This window comes from Rhincodon typus, chromosome 3 (assembly GCF_021869965.1).
Source record: "Rhincodon typus isolate 14 chromosome 3, sRhiTyp1.1, whole genome shotgun sequence".
NCBI lineage: Eukaryota > Metazoa > Chordata > Chondrichthyes > Orectolobiformes > Rhincodontidae > Rhincodon > Rhincodon typus.
In genome coordinates, this window is record NC_063334.1 from 125,427,738 (window position 1) to 125,448,000 (window position 20,263).

Genomic DNA, 20,263 nt, shown 5'->3' on the forward strand with positions numbered 1-20,263 from the left:
ACAGAGTACAGATGTCACAGTACAGAGCTGTCACAGTACAGAGCTGTCACAGTACAGGGCTGTCACAGTGTAGAGCTGTCACAGTACAGAGCTGTCACAGTACAGAGCTGTCATAGTGTAGAGCTGTCACAGTGTAGAGCTGTCACAGTGTAGAGCTGTCACAGGACACAGCTGTCACAGTGTACAGCTGTCACAGTGTAGAGCTGTCACAGTGTAGAGCTGTCACAGTACAGAGCTGTCACAATGTAGAGCTGTCACAGTACAGAGCTGTCACAGTGTAGAGCTGTAACAGTGTAGAACTGTCACAGTACAGAGCTGTCACAGTGTAGCGCTGTCACAGTACAGAGCTGTCACAGTACAGAGGTGTCACAGTACAGAGCTGTGACAGTGTAGAGCTGTAACAGTGTAGAGCTGTCACAGTACAGAGCTGTCACAGTGTAGAGCCGTCACAGTGAAGAGTTTTCACAGTGTAGAGCTGTCACAGTGTAGAGCTGTCACAGTGTAGAACTGTCACAGTTCAAAGCTGTCACAGTGTAGAACTGTCATAGTGTAGAGCTGTCACAGTACAGAGCTGTCACAGTACAGAGCTGTCACAGTGTAGATCTGTCACAGTACAGAGCTGTCACAGTGTAGAGCTGTCACAGTGAAGAGTTATCACAGTGTAGAGCTGTCACAGTACAGAGCTGTCACAGTGTAGAGCTGTCACAGTACAAAGCTGTTACAGTGTAGAGCTGTGACAGTGTAGAGCTGTCACAGTACAGAGCTGTAACAGTACAGAGCTGTCACAGTGTAGAGCTGTCACAGTGTAGAGCTGTCACAGTACAGAGCTGTCACAGTGTAGATCTGTCACAGTGAAGAGTTATCACAGTGTAGAGCTGTCACAGTGTAGAGCTGTCACAGTACAGAGCTATCTCTCCTTCGCATTCCCCTTCCTCCACATTTTCTTCCTCATTCCCCTTAGCTCAATATCCCTCCTTTCTATTCCCCTCTTCCATCTACTCCTCCCATTCGACCCATTCCCATCTTCCTCATCAAGCTCCTACTCATATTGATCCTCATTCCCATTCCCTCTTCCGTCATTTCCCCGCCTCTGCATCCACCTTTTCTTCATTCTATCCACCTTCACATTTTGTGTTCCGTTCCCCTCCATTCCCCCTCCTCTCTTCAGTTCAAACTGATCCTATTGGCACTTCCTAAGCAAGGTATTGCACATCTGCTTATCCAGCTGGGTGCTATCCCAGCCAGCAATTCCCAAATCTGGGAATAATTAAAATTAAGGAAGAGCTGCAATTAAGGTCTGCAGCTGTCTCCAAGTTGATTGGATCTCTTGTGGTGATGACTTCAGTGGGAATTTGGAAACCGTGTGGAAGTTGACTTTCTGTGGAAAAGCCACTTTGGGGATATTTATGGTGAAGACCTACTCCCAGGACATTTCCATGCATCCAGACCCTAACGAAGGCCCTGTTCAGGAAGTGATTCAGAAATCTGTGCATAATTTGGGCTCCTTCCATTGTCTTTTCCTGCAAAAGGCAGGACATTCAGCTCAAACAGGAGGCTATTTACATCTGAAGGAGTTTCATGTTGGATGGCCCTGGATCTGTTCACTCAGCGTTGCTGGGATAAGGTCCTTGGTCTTGCCTCCCATCTCGGTAACCCTGGAGCTCCACTCTAGCAGACCACAGTAGCCCACCACCCTCCCCACTTTCTCTAGGGACACTGACTTAGCCCAGGTATCAGCACAAAAAAAAGAGACTTTGCATTGGAAGGGCAATTGAAAATCCAGCACTCACACAACCAAATATGATGCACATCCCAGGTATGAAGGTTACTTTGCAGAATACAGTTGTTTCTCTGCTCTTCGCTGGTTAACTCGTCAATAGGTTAACTTGGTAAGTTATTACAGAAAGCCACAAGAAACAGTCTGGTCTTACCCCACATTCTCACAACCCATAGCTCAGAATCAGTGTTGCAGAGACAGCTGAGGTGTGTGTTTAAAAATACATAAGTTAGCACTTCCCATTGTACCAAACAAAAACAACATCGAATGTCAGAGAGAGAGGGGGAGAGAGAGGGAGAGAGAGAGAGTTTGCATTGCATGTGCATGGGTTTCTGCTGGGTGCTCTGGTTTCCTCCCACGGTCCAAAGATGTGCTGAATTGCCCATTGTATCCAGGGATGTGCAGTCTGGATGGTTTAGCCATAGGAAATGTAGGGTTATGGGGTAGGTGGGTGAGTTGGCATGGACTTGTTGGGCTGAATGGCCTGTTTCCACACTGTATGGAGTCTATGATTCTAAGTCAGCACCAGAGACAAAGTCTGAGCAAGCCTCAGGGATGGAGAGTCATAGTAAGAGAGAGGCAGAGGCAAATTAAGGGTGAGAGAGCAAAGATGGAGGGATTCGTCAGAGGAAGATGGAGAATGAGAGAGAGCCTGAGTGAGTTAGGGTGATAGTAAAAGAGAATGGGAGAGACAGTCAAAATGAGTGTTAATCAAGGACAGAGAGAATGAGAATCAGAGTCTTTTTCCCAGGGTAGAAATGTCAATGACCATAGGACTTAAGTTTAAGGTAAAGGGGGAAAGTTTAAAGGAGATGAGACCTTTGACACCGAGGTTGGTAAGTGCCTGGAATGTGCTGCCATTGGAGGTGATGGAGGCAGAAATAGATACAATAGCAATGTTTAGGAGGCACCTTGATGGAGACGTGAATAGGCAGGGAATAGAGGGATACAGACAGTGTGGAGACAAAAGGTTTTTGGTTTAGAAATACATCATGTGTCAGCACAGGCTTAGTGGGCCGAAGGGCCTGTTCCTGTAATGTATTGTTCTTTGAGAGATAGAAAGATTGACCAGAGAGAGTCAGAGTGACAGTCAGTCAAAGAGAGACAGTAAGGGAATGAGAGATAGAGAGTGATCAGAGAGAGCGTGCATGAGACGCACCACAATCTGTACAGATTCTCAAAGGGACCTTCGGGACATGCAGTAAATGCTGGGCCAGCCAGCGATGCCCCTGGCCCCATGAGTGAATAATAATACAAAAAGCCTGTAACACACACCTTTGGAGGGGTGGGGGGATGGAACGCTGCAGGAGGTTACCAATTACCCACTCCTCACCCTGCTTGCAACATAAGGGAGGTGTGGGCTGTATGTAGGGAACGCCACACTCTCATTGAGACTCTTCATTGGACAACTAATGACTCAATGGCCAATAGGATCATCAGGCCATAAGACATAGGAGCAGAAGTAGGCCATTCAGCCCACTGAGTCTGCTTTGTCCACAAGATCATGGCTGATTTGATAATTCTCAATATAATTTCCCTTTTCCCTATAACCCTTGATTCCCTTACTGATTAAAAATATTTCTAACTCAGCCTTGAATATACTTAATGAGCCAGCCTTGACAGCCATCTGTGGTAAAGAATTCCATAAATTCACTCCCCTCTGAGAGAAGAAATTCCTCTTCATCTCTGTCTTAAATGGATGGCCCCTTACTCTGAGATGATGTTGTTTCCCACATGGCCTGAATTCAGGGTGTTCAGGCTGGGAGGTGGGGGAGGGTGTGAATGAGATGCTCAGGCCTTGGGGTACAACCCTCACTGGGCTCCATCGGTCACCCTCCCCATCTGCTGCCCCTCATGGGTGTTCCGTCCCAGCTCAGCCTCTCCATCAAATCCCCTCAGCACCTAAATCCACTCCCCGTGAGGCAGTGACACCCACCCTCAACACACCACCCTCCATACTCACCTTCTGGACATGGAGATCCCAGATCCAGGAAATGACTGTAACCCCAGTCCTGGCCCCTGCTACAGATCATGCTACTGGATCTACAGAACCACTGGTCAATCAGATTGGCCAGGATCTCATGGAGGTGGGACTTCATCCTGCATGAAAGGTGAAAATCCTGCCTCCTGCTCCTTTTGGCTGTGGAGTGACATATGCAGCAGGACTGTCATCCCTGGGTGTCACGGTGGCTCAGTGGTTAGCATGCTGCCTCACTGTGCCAGGGACCCAGGTTCGATTCCAACCTCGGGTGACTGTCATGCCACGTTGTCCCAGGGCCATGCAGATTAGGTGGGTTAGCCAACGGAAGTGTGGGATTACAGGGATAGGGTGGGTCTGAGTGGGATATGTTGGAGAGTTGTGGAGTTGATAGGCTAAATAACCTGCATCCAAACAATAGGGATTGTAGAGACAGACAGGATGATTGACAGCACAGAGAGCGAGTCAGAGAGGCAATAAACAGAGATAGATGGAATGTTAGAGGATGAGAGACAGTGAGTCTGATAGGTAGATTTTTAGGGCACTGGATGTAGAATCATATGTTATAATCTCAAAGGTAGCAATGACTGAATTACTCCCTGTATCACACTCTACAGAGTATAGAAATAAAAGGATAGGGCAATGAACGTGTGGTTGGAGAGATGGTTAGGAGGGGGCGATTTAAAATTTGAGGCATTATTAGCAGATTTGGAGGCAGTTGTCTTTATGACTGGAAGCTGCCTGTGTTCAGTGGTATAACACAGGGTTCAGGGTTGGCTCCCTTGCTGTTTGCTGAATACGTTAATGACATAGACATGAATGTAGCAGGTATGATCAGTAAGTTCACAGATGACATGTACATTCACCTTGAGAAAAACCTCAGACTGCTGGACGTTATAGACAGGCTGGTCAAATGGGCTGAACAATTGGAATTGAACCTTGAAAAGTGTGAGGTGCTGATTTTTGTGAGGATTAACAAGGCGCAGAAGCACACATTGAATGATAGGACCCAAGGAAGTATAGAGGGAGGTTTGTGTGCGTATCCATAGATCTTTGAAGGCAGCAGATGGGTAGGTCAGGTGATTAAGAAGGCATAGGGGATATCTGCCTTCATTAGTCAAGATAGTGAGTATGAGAGCATGGAGTTATGATGGAGTTGGATATAATGTTAGTTAGGCCACAGCTGGAGAGCTGCTCATAGATTTGTTCACTACACTGCAGGAAAAATGTGATTGCATGAAAGAGGATTCACTAGGATGTTACCTGGGCTGGAGTGATTGAGCCGTGAAGAGACACCAGATAGGCTGGAGTTATTTTCCTTGGGGCAGAGAAGGCTGAGGGGAAAGTGTACACCGTTATCAGAGCTATAGAAGATAAAAGGCTAGAAAACAGGCAACAAAGGAGTTGTTCATTGATTATTGAGATGTATTTCAGGGCATGGAGTTTAGTGAGTAAGACAGAAGAATGAAGGGAAGATGGGAGCAGGCCACAGGAAATAGTTAGATAGTTGGAATTATGATGTCACTGAGAAGACATGTCTTCAAGAAGGGCAGGAACAGTGACTCAACTTTCTTGGTTACAGGCATAATTTTTGTTTCATTCATTCACGGGATGAGGGCATAGCTGGCCAGGCAGCATTTATTGCCCATCCCTAATTGCCCAGACGGCATTCCAGAGTCAACCACATTGCTGTGGGTCTGGAGCCACATGTAGGCCAGACCAGGTAAGGATGACAGTTTCCTTCCCTAAAGGACATTAGTGAAACCAAATGGGTTTTTCTAACAATCGACAATGGTTTCATGATCATCATTAGACTCTAAATTCCCGATTTTTATTGAATTCAAATTCCACCATCTGCCGTGGTGGGATTTGTACCCAGGTCTTCAGAACATTACCTGGGTCTCTGGATTAATTGTTTAGTGATAACACCACTAGGCCTCACCTCCCACTAATGGGAGATTTAAGCTCGTGGACAACCTAAAGATCATGAAGCAGGGATTCTTCATTGTAGCAGCATCGGGTCTTCACAAAAGTGAAGGGAAATGAAGATGAGGAAAATGGGATTATTTTACATGGAACGCAGCCTGTAGTTGAGGCAATCCTTAGTCTGTCTCTCCCTCTCTTCATGAGGTTTCTTTCAGACAAAGTCACCCTTTCCTCCAAAGAGGGTTGCTCACCTGCTTGAGTTTCCCTGCCCAGTGCCCTCCCATCATTGTCACCACTTGGGGTTGGAGACCACATTTCCCAGGGCTTTCAGGTGAGATAGGCAGGAGTATTAAAGAGAGGGTTTGCAATATTTGTTAAAGACAAAGACTATGGCCATGGGGTTGGGGGAAGGTGTGGGGGGAGAGCTTTTTCTTCAGGAACATCAAATGATGCTATAAGGTGTTGCACTGGAGAACAAAGAAATGGCCAATTGCACAAAAAGAATATACCAAACCCTCCCCTTCCAACACCAAACAGTTAGAGAGTGATAGAGAAGCAAATGTGCCTGCAAATCTCTGAGAACTATAGCAATAGCAGGGGAATTTTAACTACTCCAATATTAATTAGTACAAAATCATTCTAAGGAGTATTTGGGAACAGAATTCAGGAGAACTTCTCTGCTAGGGGATAGACAGCTCAACAAGAGAAGAGGCAGGTGTGGACTTAGTTTGGATGAATGCATTGTGCAAGAGGCACCAGTGGGAGATTGTTGCAATGATAATTGTCATAATTCCAATAGTGCACTTATGGAAAAGGCCAAAGACTGGCCAGGAGTAAGAGTTCTTAACTAGACAAGGGCCAATTTGACAAAGCTGAGGTGTGATTTGTTAAAAGTGATCTGGAGAGAGTCATGCGGAGAGAAATCGGGGTCAGAGAGCAGACAAAGCCTTTTACTGAGGAGATAGTGAGGGTTCAGGACAAACATGGTTCTACAATAAGAGGGTGGGGTGGGGGTATTCAGTGTCCACTGACCTGGCCCCACTTTGAATCCCTGGTTGTTATGGACCATACAGAGTAAATCAGGGCAAGAAAAGGAGCAGGAAGGTTGACATTTTGGGACCCGAAACATCAACTTTCCTGCTCCTTTGATGCTGCCTGGCCTGCTGTGTTCCTCCAGCTCCACACTGTGTTATCTCTGGCTCCAGCATTGGCAGTTCTTACTATCTCAGGGCAAGAAAAGAGCATTTTATGTTAGATACTGAAAGCTCACTCCTGCCGAAGGCTGAGAGCAAGAGAGAACATTCTGTGATTTTGATGATGTTTAGGATTATGAGGAAAAGGCACTGAGTAATAGAGATAGTCCAAGCATGATGGGCTGAATGGCCTTCTGCACTGTAGCAAATCGGTGAAACTGCAGAGGTGAGATTGGGAAGGAAAATAAAGCTAAATGACATTTTAAAATAGATACAAAGCAAGATAGTAACTTGGAAAAGAGTAAGGCTCTGCTGAGAGACTGTAAAAATAAACGGTGTGTGGAGGAGGAAGATTTCAGCGTGGTTTTTAATAAATATTTTCTGTTTGAAAGATGGTGATAATGCAGATAAGGAGGAGAAGTGTGAAATATTGGATGGGTTAAACATAACAAGTGAGGAAATATTACAGGTTAGCATCTTTGAAAAGCAGTGAAGTACCAGAGCTGGAGCCTATGGAGGGTGGGGATGTTTAAAAGAGATGTGTGAGGCATGTTTTTCACACTAAGGGTGGTGAGTGCCTGGAACGCGTTGCCAGAGGAGATGGTGGAAACAGACCCAATAGCTGCATTTAGTAAGCACCTGGATGAATACATGAATAGGAAGGGAATAGAGGGATACAGGATTCTGTCAGTGAACTCAGTTTAGTACGAAAGGGCAAAATGTGGTGGTGAAGGCTTGGAGGGCCGAAGGGCCTGTTCCTGTACTGTATTGTTCTTTGTTCTTCTTTGATGGTTGCATTTCATAAAATTCTAAGGGACAGTTTTAAATGTTACATACAACAGTCACCTTGGCTTTGTTAAGGGGAAGTTGAGCGTCCCTAAATATTTGAATAAACAATGTCGAGTATCAATTGATGGGGTGATACATTTGGTGTGGTCTGCATAAATTTTAGGAAGGCTATTGGTAAGGTCCCATATAGCAGGCTGTCAGAAAGGTAAAAGCTTATGGAATCTACTGAAAGTGGGATTGAAATTGACTCAATGGTAGGATGCAAAGGGTAAAGGTTGTCAGTGTTTTTGTGTGTTTCCAATGGGGTTTGACAGAATTTAGTACTGGTTCCCTTGTCTTTAGTGTTTCTCACTAACAATAAGTTAAACTCACATGTGGTAGCACGGCTAAGAAGTTTGTAGACGATTTTAAAAATTGCCGCATTGTTGATAGTGACAAAGAAAGCTGCACGCTGTTCAAATAGACATTAAAGTGGCAAAGAGAATTCAGTTTGGAGAACTCTGAAGTTACGTGGTTGGCAAAGGCAAACAGAGCAAGAGAATTCTGACAAACGAAAGCCAAACACTGGAAATCAGAAATAAAAACAGAAAATGCTGGAGAAACGCAGCAGGTCCCGCAGCATGTGTGCACAGAGAAGCAGCATTAGCGTTTCAGTCTGATATGCCCGTACTGGAGAAGAATCATACTGGACTTGATAATGTACCCCTCTCTGCAGCCTGCGGATGGACTTGCTGAGTTTCAATAGCACTTTCTGTTTTTACTTTCAAGTGAATTTTGGAAATGTAGAGGGATGGAAGAACCGTGGGCCATTTCCACGGATCTGTGAACAGAACAGAGCATCTAGATAAGCTGATGTTTCGGGTCGGGACCCTTCTTCAGAAATGGGGAAGGGGAAGGGGGCTCTGAAATAAATAGAGGGGGGGAGATGATAGCAGGTAGATAATGGAGTGGATAGGTGGGAGAGAAGACTGACAGGTCAAGGAAGCAGGGATGAAGCTAGTAAAGGTGAGTGTAGGTATGTAGGGGTGGAGATTGGTCAGTGAGGTGGGAGGAGCAGATAGGTGGGCAGATCAAGGAGGTGGGGATGAGGGGGGCTGCTGGTCTTGGGATGAGGTTGAGGGTGTGGAGTTTTTGAAGCCAGTAAAGTCCACATTGAGACCATTGGGTTATAGGCTTCCAAGGCGGAATATGAGGTACAGTTCCTCCAGTCACTATCACCTCACCTCTGGAATTCAGCTCTTCTGTCCATGTTTGAACCAAGGCTGGGATGAGGTCAAGAGCTGAGTGGCCCTGACGGAACCCAAACTGGGCGTCACTGAGTAGGTTATTGCTGAGCAGGTTCTGCTTGATAGCACTGTTACTGACATCTTCCATCACTTTACTGATGATCGAGAGGAGACTGATGGAGAGCCAACCGGCCGAGTTGGATTTGGCCTGCTTTTTATGTACAGGACATACCTGGGCAATTTTCCACATTGCCGGGTAGATACCAGTGTTGTAACTGTACTGGAACAGCTTGGCTAGGGGTGGTGTTTCTTTGGAAGCAAGGACCTGATGAGACATTTAATCAGAATGTGTAAAATCAAGGCCATTCTTGATAGAGTGGTTTAGTGGACTGTAGGGATCAATGTTTATAAGCAAAATGGCCAGTAACCATTTTAAGGAATTAGCAGCAGGATCAGAACAAAGTCGAGGAGAGTGGAGAGAAATTTCCTAGGGGCCTGGAACTAATTGCCTGAAGGATGTTTGAGAAAGAAATACTGAAATTATTTTTTAAAAAAGTTTGATAGTCACTTGAAATCCATAACCTTCAAGAATCTCGATCAGGAACTGAGAGAGGTGAAATTACATGGCTAATTATTCAGCATGGACATGATGGGCCAAATGACCTCCTCTGTGTCATACATTTCCAGGGTTCTACGATTGTAACAGAATCCTTTCTCGACTTATTTCACTGCTGTCTGCAGACAAAAGCTGAATGCTGCCTCTTCCTGTTTGCGCCCTGTTTTCTGCTGCACTTGTTAACAATGAGGTGTGGGGTTTGGAAGAGAGGAGGAGAAAGAGAGACCGAGAGGATAGGGAAGGAGATAGAGAGAGATGGGGATGAGGGAGAGAGAGAGAGTGCGCAGAGACAAATAAGAGGGAGAGTTGGGGAGAGAAGGGGATAGAGGGAAAGATTGGGGAGTGAGAGAGAAAGAGCGAGATGGAGATAGAGGATGCGGTGGAGAGAGAGAGAGAGAGAGGATGGGGTGGAGAGAGAGAGAGTGAGACAGGATGGGGTAGAGAGAGAGTAAGTCAGGAAGAGGAAGCACAGCAGAACACTGCCCGGCTTCTCTCTGCTTCATCAATCCCCACAGAGGCTATCCAGCATTGCGGTCTCAATGGGCCAAAGGACTCCTGCCCTGCTGTATGACTCTCATTCTGTGACACTCCCCTCCAAACATAATTCACTCCTGGCCATCCCTGAAGCAGGCCTTATAGGGGTTGGCAAGGCCACCCACGTCTTAACTGAGACCAGCTATAGTCAGGCCTGGCACAGGAGGAGAAACCCCTAACACTTTATTAAATAACAACAGGGACAGATTGTTTGGACATTGTCTCATTCTGCTGCTCTGCTCCGTTTTTTTATAAGTGGAGAAAACACAAAACAAGCATCAACTACTCCCTTTCGGTTTTTATCAACTATTCCCCAGTAATGTTCCCTGCTGAATTCTGATTATATGATCCTCTCGGGCAGCTCTTCCATACTCCCCTTTCCTTCCTAGTCAGCTGTCGGCAACATTTTCATCAGTGAGTCTCATTGAAGGTCAGAACAGACTCAATGGGCTGAATGGCTTATTTCTGCTCCGAGGACTCATTGTCTAAAGTTATGGTCCCACTGCAGACACTTGAGCACCACATCCAGGCTGATACCTTGATGCAGTACATTAGGAATGTTGCACTGTTGTATGTTAAACCAAGGCTCTCTTTGCCTACTCAGTTGTGGTGAGGTAGTGCTGTAGTGGCAATGTCACTGGACTCATAATCCAGCATTCCAGGCTAAAATTCTAGGGACATGGGTTCAAATCCTAGTATGGCAGATGATGAAATTTAAGTTCAATAATGGTGACCATGTGACTGCTATTGATTATTGTAAAACCCCATCTGGTTCATTAGTGCCCTTTAGGGAGGGAAGCCTGCCATCCTCACAGCAATGTGGGTGGCCCTGAAATGGCCAAGCAAGTCACTCCATTGTAAAAACATAACAAAACCAGGCACAGCACCTGGAATTGATCTGGGCAGCGGAAAAGACAATGACAGAAACAGCCCTATCCACCCTGCAAACTCCTCCTTTATAAATGAGTGGTGATAGACAATTAAACAATGAAACATCTCAAGCAGAGGAGAAAGTGGACAATGCTGAGAGGAGACGTTAGAGCAGGCGGCCGCAGTTGCAATCATATGTGAAGGAAGAGGGAGAGAGAGAGTCAGACTGATGGAGTAGGGGAGAGAGAGGTGGAGAGAAAAGGTTTAGAACAAGGCAGGAGTGAATGATGCAGGAGTTGAGAGAGAAATACACAAAAACAGCAAGTGTGATATTTCAGAGATTGGAAGAGGTGACACAGAGGGATTGGGAAACAAGGATGGGATTTCATTGATCGGGAGAGAGTGAAGACTGACGAGAGCCAGCAGTGATAGGGGGAGAGAGCGTGGGATCAGGCAGGAATTGGGAAGGCTGTTGTTTATGGTGTGTTTGGGGAGGTACATGAGGAGACACCTGGAGTGGTCATGTTGGCAAGTGAGGAAGGTGCAGATGAGCACAGAGGGAGTGAGGATCCTGACAATACAGCGTACACAACTGAAACTCAGTTCCTGTGTGGCAACAGTCCATTCCACCTGCACATGGAGGTGAGATGAGCAGGAGGAAACAGCCAGCTAGGACTGGCTAGAATCATAATGGGAGGAAATGGCAGACGTGAATAGGAAATGGTAATTCATTCTAACACTGTCAACCTTTCGTCATTCCACTCTCGAAATCTACAACAGGAACCTGTAAAGCTTCATGCAACTTTTAAAGTGAAAGTAAAGCTCCCTCTACACTGTCCCCCATCAACACTCCCAGGACAGGGACAGCACAGGGTTAGATACAGAGTAAAGCTCCCTCTACACTGTCCCCATCAAACACTCCCAGGACAGGGACAGCACAGGGTTAGATACAGAGGGAAAAGCTTCCTCTACACTGTCCCCCATCAACACTCCCAGGACAGGGACAGCACAGGGTTAGACACAGATTAAACCTTCCTTTACTCCTTTAAACTGAAAGTCACAAAATACTTAAACAGCTCCTGCTGGGATACTGTCACAAAAGCCAAATTAATGGTTAACGCAAACTTATTAAAGGAAATGGAGTGGTTGTTTGAGGCGATGGAAACATCGTGGCTGTTGTGCTGGTGAGTGCCATGTTGTCTCTCTCTATGGAGCACCCGAGCGCAGACACTACCACTAAAGGAGGGCAGTCAGGAACAGCCACTGTTTTCCAGACCCAGGCACAGAGCCACAAGAAGCCCCCCAAGTACTCAGCCAAGCTGTTTCAATTTCTTGCTGGAAGGATGGAGCTGATCTTGTTCAGGCAAAATCAGAATCATTGAATGGTACAATTGAGAAAGAGGTTATTTGGCCCACTGTTCCCATGCTGGCCCTCTGAAAGAGCTATCATTGAGATTTACTCACTTCCCTCTCTATCTTCCCTCTGAACATTTTCCCTTTCTGAAGCGTTTATCTGAATCCACCGATTCCTTCCACCGCTTAGTCAGATCAGAACAATCCCCTGGGTCTAAATATTTCTTGTGTTCTTCTCTGTCAATCTGAAATCTGTGCCCTTTGGTGAATAATCCTTTAGATTTGGACATCCTTTGTATCAAGGGCTAGGAGACATGGGAAGTCACTAACAGGTTGCCTATGTTGACTGACAGGCTCTGAGTAGCCACAGTAAGAATGGTCCTTGTGAAGCAGATTGCAGACAGTCTAGGTTCACTGCACAACCCCTCCCACTACACACCAACTACCACCACCCCCTAACCCCACCCCACACACCTCTCCCCCAGCACAGGACAAACCCCTTCTTTCACAAACATAAACAACGCGGAAGCGTGTCCTCCACTACAGTCTGAGAAGCTACAGTCTGACCAGCTCAACCTCAGCAACTACTCTGTGAATGCCTGGGTATGAATGAAATAACTGAATAAACAAATAACCAACCCATCCATTACTAGAAACCGTTTCTCCTTATTCAGTCTACCAAAACCATTCATTATTTTGAATGACTCCAGAGAGTCACAGAGAGCTACAGCACAGAAAAACACCCTTTGACACCATTCATCCTTGCCAGGCAGAAACAACCACCTAACTACCCTAATCCCATTTTCTTCAAACTGGCCCATAGCCTTGTAGTGCATATCCAAATCCTTCTTCAATGTGTGATGAGAGTTTCTGTCTCTCCCATCCTTACAGGCAGTGAGTTCCAGATCCCCAACATACCTCCTCACATCCCCCTCCTTCAATCTAATAAAGTTAACTAACTTCCTCTTAATCATAGATAGTAGGAACTGCAGATGCTGGAGAATCCGAGACAACAAGGTCCAGGGCTGGATGAACACAGCAGGCCAAGCAGCATCATAGGAGCAGAGAGGCTGACGTTTCGGGCCTAGACCCTTCATCAGAAAAGGGTAATCATCTTCGCTTTATGGAGGGCAATCTCAACAGCTCCAATCTCTCCGCATAAACTGAATGCCTTGGTCTTGTTTGAGATTTTGGAGGTGAAAGGTCAACCGACAGCCCCTGACTGGCTAGCGTATACTCCTCTCCTGAAGATCTCAACCCCTTGCCAATATGCAGTTGGGCTGTAAATCATTCTTCTTTTACACAGTGACTGATGGTGGTGGGGGGGACTAGTTGACAACGGAAGGCATCACAATTAGATATAGTTCTTAGGACTAATGGGATCCAAGGATATGGGGAGAAAGCAGGAACAGGGCACTGAATTGGATGATCAGCCATGATTATATTGAATGGCGTAGCAGGCTCGAAGGGCTGAATGGCCTACTCCTGCTCCTATTTTCTACAATTCAATGTTTCACCTCCTCCTCTTTACTCTGTGATCTCTTTTTGTCCTACAATTGTCTAAGAACTCCACAATTCTGGCCTCTTGTCGCTCTTACTCATCTTACTATTGGTGGCTGTGATCTTAGGTGCTCGGACCGCAAGTTCTGAAATTCCTCTGCTACCCTCATTGCCTCTTTACTGTACTTGAAGACACACCCTGTTCTGATAGCCCCTTAACTGACTTGGTGTCTAATGTAGAAACACTCTGTAAAGCATCTTAGGAAACCTTGCTACATTAAATGGATAAGATAAATGCAGGTTGTGGTTGAAGGAGGCTTTAGTTAAAAGGTCCACAATGGAATGAATTAGCAAATGCCTATTGAAAAGACAAGATTTTTAAACATTACCCTCTGCCAAGATACATGTATGTTTCAGCAACACAGTAACGAGTGAGATTATGAGAAATACCTGGTGGTGCTGGGAGCTCCTTCTCCTGGGGATGGCGGAAAAGGTCCAAGTTCACTGTTGGAGGTCTGTTGGGTTTTTGAGGTGGGGCCCCCAGGGTCCATGGAGCAGGCAGGGTTCTCCGTTTGGGGGCGTTTGGATCCTTTGGTCCCACCTCAGTCTCTTGACTGTGCGCCTTGTTCAGGAACTGGTTCTGCAGCTTCAGGACACTGCTGGCCCCTGAGGGTGAAGCAGAGGCCTCTTCCTGTTTGGGTTTTGGAGGGAAGCTCTTCAAGCCACTGGGCCTCAGGGGCTCACTCTTGTTCTTGTAGGATGTTGATGCCTTGTCCTCTCCGCCATGACTGAGGAATCTCCCTCGCTCATTCATGGGTCTGAGGGACCTCAAACCAAAGGCCCCATCCCCTTTCCCAGTCACAGTGTCCTCTTTGACAACATCCTCCTTGTTTTCTTTCAGCGTGCTGCTGACTTCATTCCAATGTTTCAGCCCTGTAGGAGTTTTGGAGAATGCAGGCTTTGAGGGTCTGTCTTCAACCACATTGCCTGAGTGACTAGGTAGGGGCTTTGGGAACTGGGATTTGGGGAAAACTGGCTTGGATTCATGGGATGTGACTGGATTCAATGGTTTGGAAAACGGAGACGGTTTGGGAAAGGTTGGCTGAACTTCATTTTCCTTTTGTGAATCAGCCGAGTCCAGTGTAGGCCTCAGTCCGATCTGAGGCTTTGGGAAAGGAGACTTCTCGTCTTTCTCAGCTTTCTGAGCATTGAAGGTGTTCAGGGAAGGTTTAACCCCCAGAGCTGACTTCGGAAACGGAGGTTTGCAATCATTGCCTTCCTTGTTGAGTCCCTCAAACTGAGCTTTCACAGCTGACGGCTTGGGAAAAGCTGGCTTCTCCTGGAATGGTTTGGGTGCGGCTTGGCTGGATTTCTCGCTGAAGGAGCCTGTTGATCTGAGTGCTGGGAACTTGGGAGCGGCAGAGCTTTCAAATCCAGCAGCCTTGCTGGCCACTGAGGATGTGTTCCCTTGGGATGAGACGTGAGGAGTGAACCTGGCAGGCCGAGGGCCTAAGGAGGATGTCTCCTCCGCAGGCTTGTTGCCAAACCTCGCCATCAGAGCCTTCACATCCGATTTGCCATCCTACAGAACATGGCAGGAGAGAAAGGAAAACTCAGAGTTAGGTTTGTGCGAGAGTGAGTTTAAGACAAATGAGGTTTTCTTGGTAGCAGTCAAGATACTCCCTAATTGGTTCATCGCAAAAGCGTGACATTTTCAGTTTCCTGTCATTGTCGCAACAAGCCGACCTGACCTTCCTTTGCTGTGGTGTCGACAAGCTTTGCAATAATAAATGCAGTAGCAAGGTGTCTGCATGTTAGCTAGATTTACAGGCAGAGACCACAAGTAAGAGATAGGGGCACTTCCTTCTGTCTCCATATCACATTGCGAGATCATTAGAGGAAACAGTCAGCAAACTGAAACTATGGGGTGTCACACACTCCACAGCCCAGAGAGGCCCCATTGTTCCAGTGCGAGTCAGGCCCACTCCATTTTTGGGTACATACGAGTGACAGTACTAATAAACCCTTATAACTCAATACAGTGGCTCTGCAGGAACACTCAAGCTAATAGGACACAGGGGCCATGCTCACATCCACTGGCAGTGCTGTGTTCTAACTCATGTCATTTTTATTTATTTGTTCATGGGGTGTGGGTCTTTCTGGCTGGGCCAGCATTTATTGTCCATCCCTGATTATCCAAAGGGCAGTTGAGAGTCAACCTTGATGCCTGGAGTCACATGTAGATCACCCTTCCAGATGAGTCTTTACAACAATCAACTGTGGTTATCGTTAAACTCACTTCGGGTTCCTGATTTGTAATGAATCCTGATTTCACCATCTTCCATTGTGGGAAATCAAGCCCATGTTCTCAGAACATTAGCTTGGGCTTTGAGATTACTATCCCAATGATATTACAGCTACACCACTGCCTTCCTTAAGTCATTGCCCCTTGAGAAGGTGGGGGTGAGCTGCCTTCTTGAACCACTGCAGTCCATATGCTGTAGGTTGATCCACAATGCCCTTAGGGAGGGAATTCCAGGATTGTGACCCAGAGACAGTGAAGGAACGGTGATATATTTTCAAGTCAGGATGGTGAGTAGTTTGGAGGGGAACTTGCAAGGGGTGGTGTTCCCATGTATCTGCTGCCTTTGTCCTTCTAGATGGAAGTAGTCCTGGGTTTGGAAGGTGCTGTTTGAGGATGTTTGGTGAATTTCTGCTCTGTGTTATCACAGTGCACGAGTGCTCTCCAGAACCCTAGGTTCCTGATGTGGCCCAGGAGACTGCTCCTTGAGTTAGAACACACTGGATGAAAACTTCACTACCAGGGCGGCACCATACTGTTATAGGCACCACCTTTTCAATGACAGGAGATCCCCTCATCTATCACTCCAGTTAACCTAAAAAAAACCCATCGCCCCCCCATGATTTCAACTCAAGGCCCGATGATTTGTCCCCAGTGTCTTGTTTAATATTTACCCTATAATCAGCATAGAAACTGATTCTCTGGTCATTAATACGTGGCTGTTTATGGGACCTTGCTGTGCACAATTTAACTTCTGAGTTTCCTACGTTACAAAAGTGGTTGCATTTTATAAAAATACATCTTTGGCCTTGTTGAGTAAGGTGAGAGGGGAAAGATATAAAAGGGACTAAGGGGCAACTTTTTTATGCAGAGGGTGGTGCGTTCATGGAATGAGCTGGCAGAGGAAGTGGTGGAGGCTGGTACAATAACAACATTTAAAATGCATCAGGATGGGATATGAATGGGAAGGATTTAGAGGGAAATGGGTCAATTTAGGATATATGGTCAGCATGGACAAGTTGGACTGAAGTGTCTGCTTCTGTGCTATACATCTCTATGACTCTATGACTGCAAAGCACTTTGGAATATTTGAGATGCTATATAAATGCAAATCTCTCTTTCTACTTTTGTGTTTGTTATCTCCTTGCACTTGTTATCCCTAGATTTGAATATGGTATATTCAAACTATTTGAGTTCACATTTAGTGCTGTCTCATTCACTAAACGCAATGGACCACCCTCAGATATTGAGGAGTCCGTGTCTGATATATAGCAAGACCTGACCACATCCAAGTTTGGACTACTCAAAGACCAGGCAATGACTATCTCCAACAAGAGACAATATAACCATCACCCCTTAATGTTCAATGACAAAGACAAATACCCACCCCCATTGGCAGCGGCTTGGCTATCTGACCAGTCAGAGAGGCTGATATCCTACACCAAGCTGACACATAATCAGATTTTAATCCTTGGCATTGGCTTGGTCCAGCATTTATTGCCCAGAGGGCAGTTTAAGAGTCAACAACATTGCTGTGGGTCTGGAGTCACATGTAAGCCAGACCAGGTAAGGATGGCAGTTTCCTTCCCTAAAGGACGTTAGTGAACCAGATGGGTTTTAATGACAATTGACGATAGTCACATAGTCATCGTTAGACTAGCTTTTATTTCCAGATTTATACTGAAATCAAACTTCAGCCTTCAAATCCAAGTCCCCATGATATTAGCCTGAAGCCCTGGATGCTTAGCCCAATGACATTCCCACGATAGTCCCACCTCTTTAAATTAGCATAGCAAATTGTTGCTGTTGCACCATCCCTGAATTGTAATATGACTGAAACCTCTCTGCAAGTGTTGGTTAAGCAGTCATTAAACAATGAAGAAACCACATCCGTTAGCGGATCAGGAAGTTGGCTGAATTAATCCCCCAGAACGAGAAGAGTCTGCAGTTCAGCCAGCCAGCACTGGTCTGTCACAGGGGGGAGACAGCAACCCCCTCCACCCCTCCCCTTCTCCTGTGGTGAGCTTTCACAGCCCTTGGATCAGGAAAGGCCAGAGCCTATAACAGAGAGTCGTATACCTGCTGTCACCTTGAACTTTAGCCTCAAACCCCCTGCATTCCAGATTGCTCACAGCAGAACACTCAGCTGAGCAGTGTGTGTCTATCTGTTCATCTGAGCATGTGTGGATCTGTGTGTGTATATCTGTTTCTATGTGTGTGTGTCGGTGTGTTTGACTGTTAGTGTTAGCATGTGTCGTAGGCATGTGGAGGCAGTACATGTGTGTTTATCTGAGTACCTCTATTGTATCTAGGTGCAAGTCTTAGTGAAGCTGTCTGTATGTCTATCTGTGTATGTCTAATGTGTGTATATCTGTTTATGCATCTGTGTGTATATCTGTTTGTGTGGGTGTGTGTATATGTTTCTGTATGTGTGTGCATACGTGTCTATGAGTGTGTGAGAGAGAGTCTGAGTCTGTGTGTGTGTGTATGTGAGTGTGTGTGTGTGTGTATGAGTGTGTGTGTGTGTGTGTGTGTGTGTATGTATATGTGTGTGTGTGTGTGTACCTGCCAGGGTGGAAGAAGTTCCTGAACATGGCCCAGACTCATTCCTGTGGATTGAAGAAGTGACTTGGAAGGGCAGGGTAACACTGTACCCCATTGCAGGGCAGGATCTGGGAGAGAGGGGAACACTGTACCCCATCACAGGGCAGTGTCTGGGAGAGAGGGGAACTCTGTACCCCATCACAGGGCAGTGTCCGGGAGAGAGGGGAACTCTGTACCCCATCACAGGGCAGTGTCTAGGAGAGGGGAACACTGCACCCCATCACGGAGCAGGGTCTGGGAGGGGGGAACACTGTACCCCATCACAGAGCAGGGTCTGGGAGAGAGGGGAACACTGTACCCCATCACAGAGCAGGGTCTGGGAGAGAGAAGAACACAGTACCCCATCACAGGGCAGGGTCTGGGAGAGAGGAACACTGTACCCCATCACAGAGGAGGGTCTGGGAGAGAGAAGAACACAGTACCCCATCACAGGGCAGGGTCTGGGAGAGAGGAACTCTGTACCCCATCACAGAGCAGGGTCTGGGAGAGAGGGAAACACTGTACCCCATCACAGGGCAGGGTCTGGGAGAGAGGGGAAAGACAGCAAGTGTCTTGAACCCAAAGGTCTTTGACTGATTTCGATGAGGAGGGGAATTAAAAGCAGGAAGAGCAAACATGTTGTTTCCCTGAGCATGTTAAACTGTAAGCTGAGGTTGGGTCCATTGTAAGATATAGTGAGGAGGATTGTTCAGGGGCTGTGCAATTCCCTCCATGCAGTAATTTGGATGTGTCCCTCTTAATGAGGCTGTAGCTCCCTGCCTCTAGCAGCCCTCTCAGATTCCACAAAGCACTCTGACAGAAGACAGGAGTCTTACCTTGAGAGAAAAATCGCAGAGAATTTCAGCGGCGGACCAAGCGTCTGACTGAGTTGCCAATTAAGTGCACTTGTGAAACTTGTGGATCACACAGTGTTAACTCCCTGTGCCTGACAGGCAGAAAGCTGCTGAGCAGCCAGCACTGAGAGAGCGACAGAGAGAGAGAGAGACTCTGTACAGCTCTGCCCAATCAGTGAGGAAGCAGCAGAGAGGAACAACAACAGGGAAGGCTGACGACCCGATCAGAACGTCCTCACTACAGCATCACTTAAAGAAGGGGAAGGGGCTGCATGCTAACCAATGGGACAAAAACCACAGAAATAGATTTAAAATCAGCCTTCGCATCCAGATCAGGTGGATGGAGTCAGATTTTGGAATGATTGAAGAGTTAATGAACAAATGATGCTGAGACTGTCAAACACAGAATGGCATCAGTACTCTGTACAAACTGAAGTGCTTGCTGAACAGGTTGAGTAGTTGCAAATGGAATTAATTTGGAACATGGAAAAAAAAAGACTTGGACTTCTTTGCTGCCTTTCAACACTAAGTTTACCTAAAACTCTGAGGTGTCAGAGATAGTAGGAACTGCAGATGCCGGAGAATCTGAGATAACAAGGTGTAGAGCTGGATGAACACAGCAGGGCAAGCAGCATCAGAGGAGCAGGAAGGCTGACGTTTCGGGCCTAGACGCTTCTTCAGAAATGAGGGACGGGAAGGGGGTTCTGAAATAAATTGGGAGAGAGGGGGAGGCGGATACAAGATGGATAGAGGAGAAGATAG

The 20,263-nt window shown here is 46.4% G+C and overlaps 1 protein-coding gene across 1 annotated transcript in view; it reads right to left on the reverse strand.

Annotated features, from left to right (window-relative positions):
* Positions 1-20,263, reverse strand: part of LOC109917951 (FYN-binding protein 1) — a 177,154-nt gene that overhangs the window by 109,296 nt on the left and 47,595 nt on the right. Inside the window, exon 2 of the mRNA XM_048594188.1 lies at positions 14,213-15,344. Coding sequence (XP_048450145.1) covers positions 14,213-15,344 — 1,132 coding nt within the window. The remainder of the gene's footprint in view (positions 1-14,212; positions 15,345-20,263) is intronic.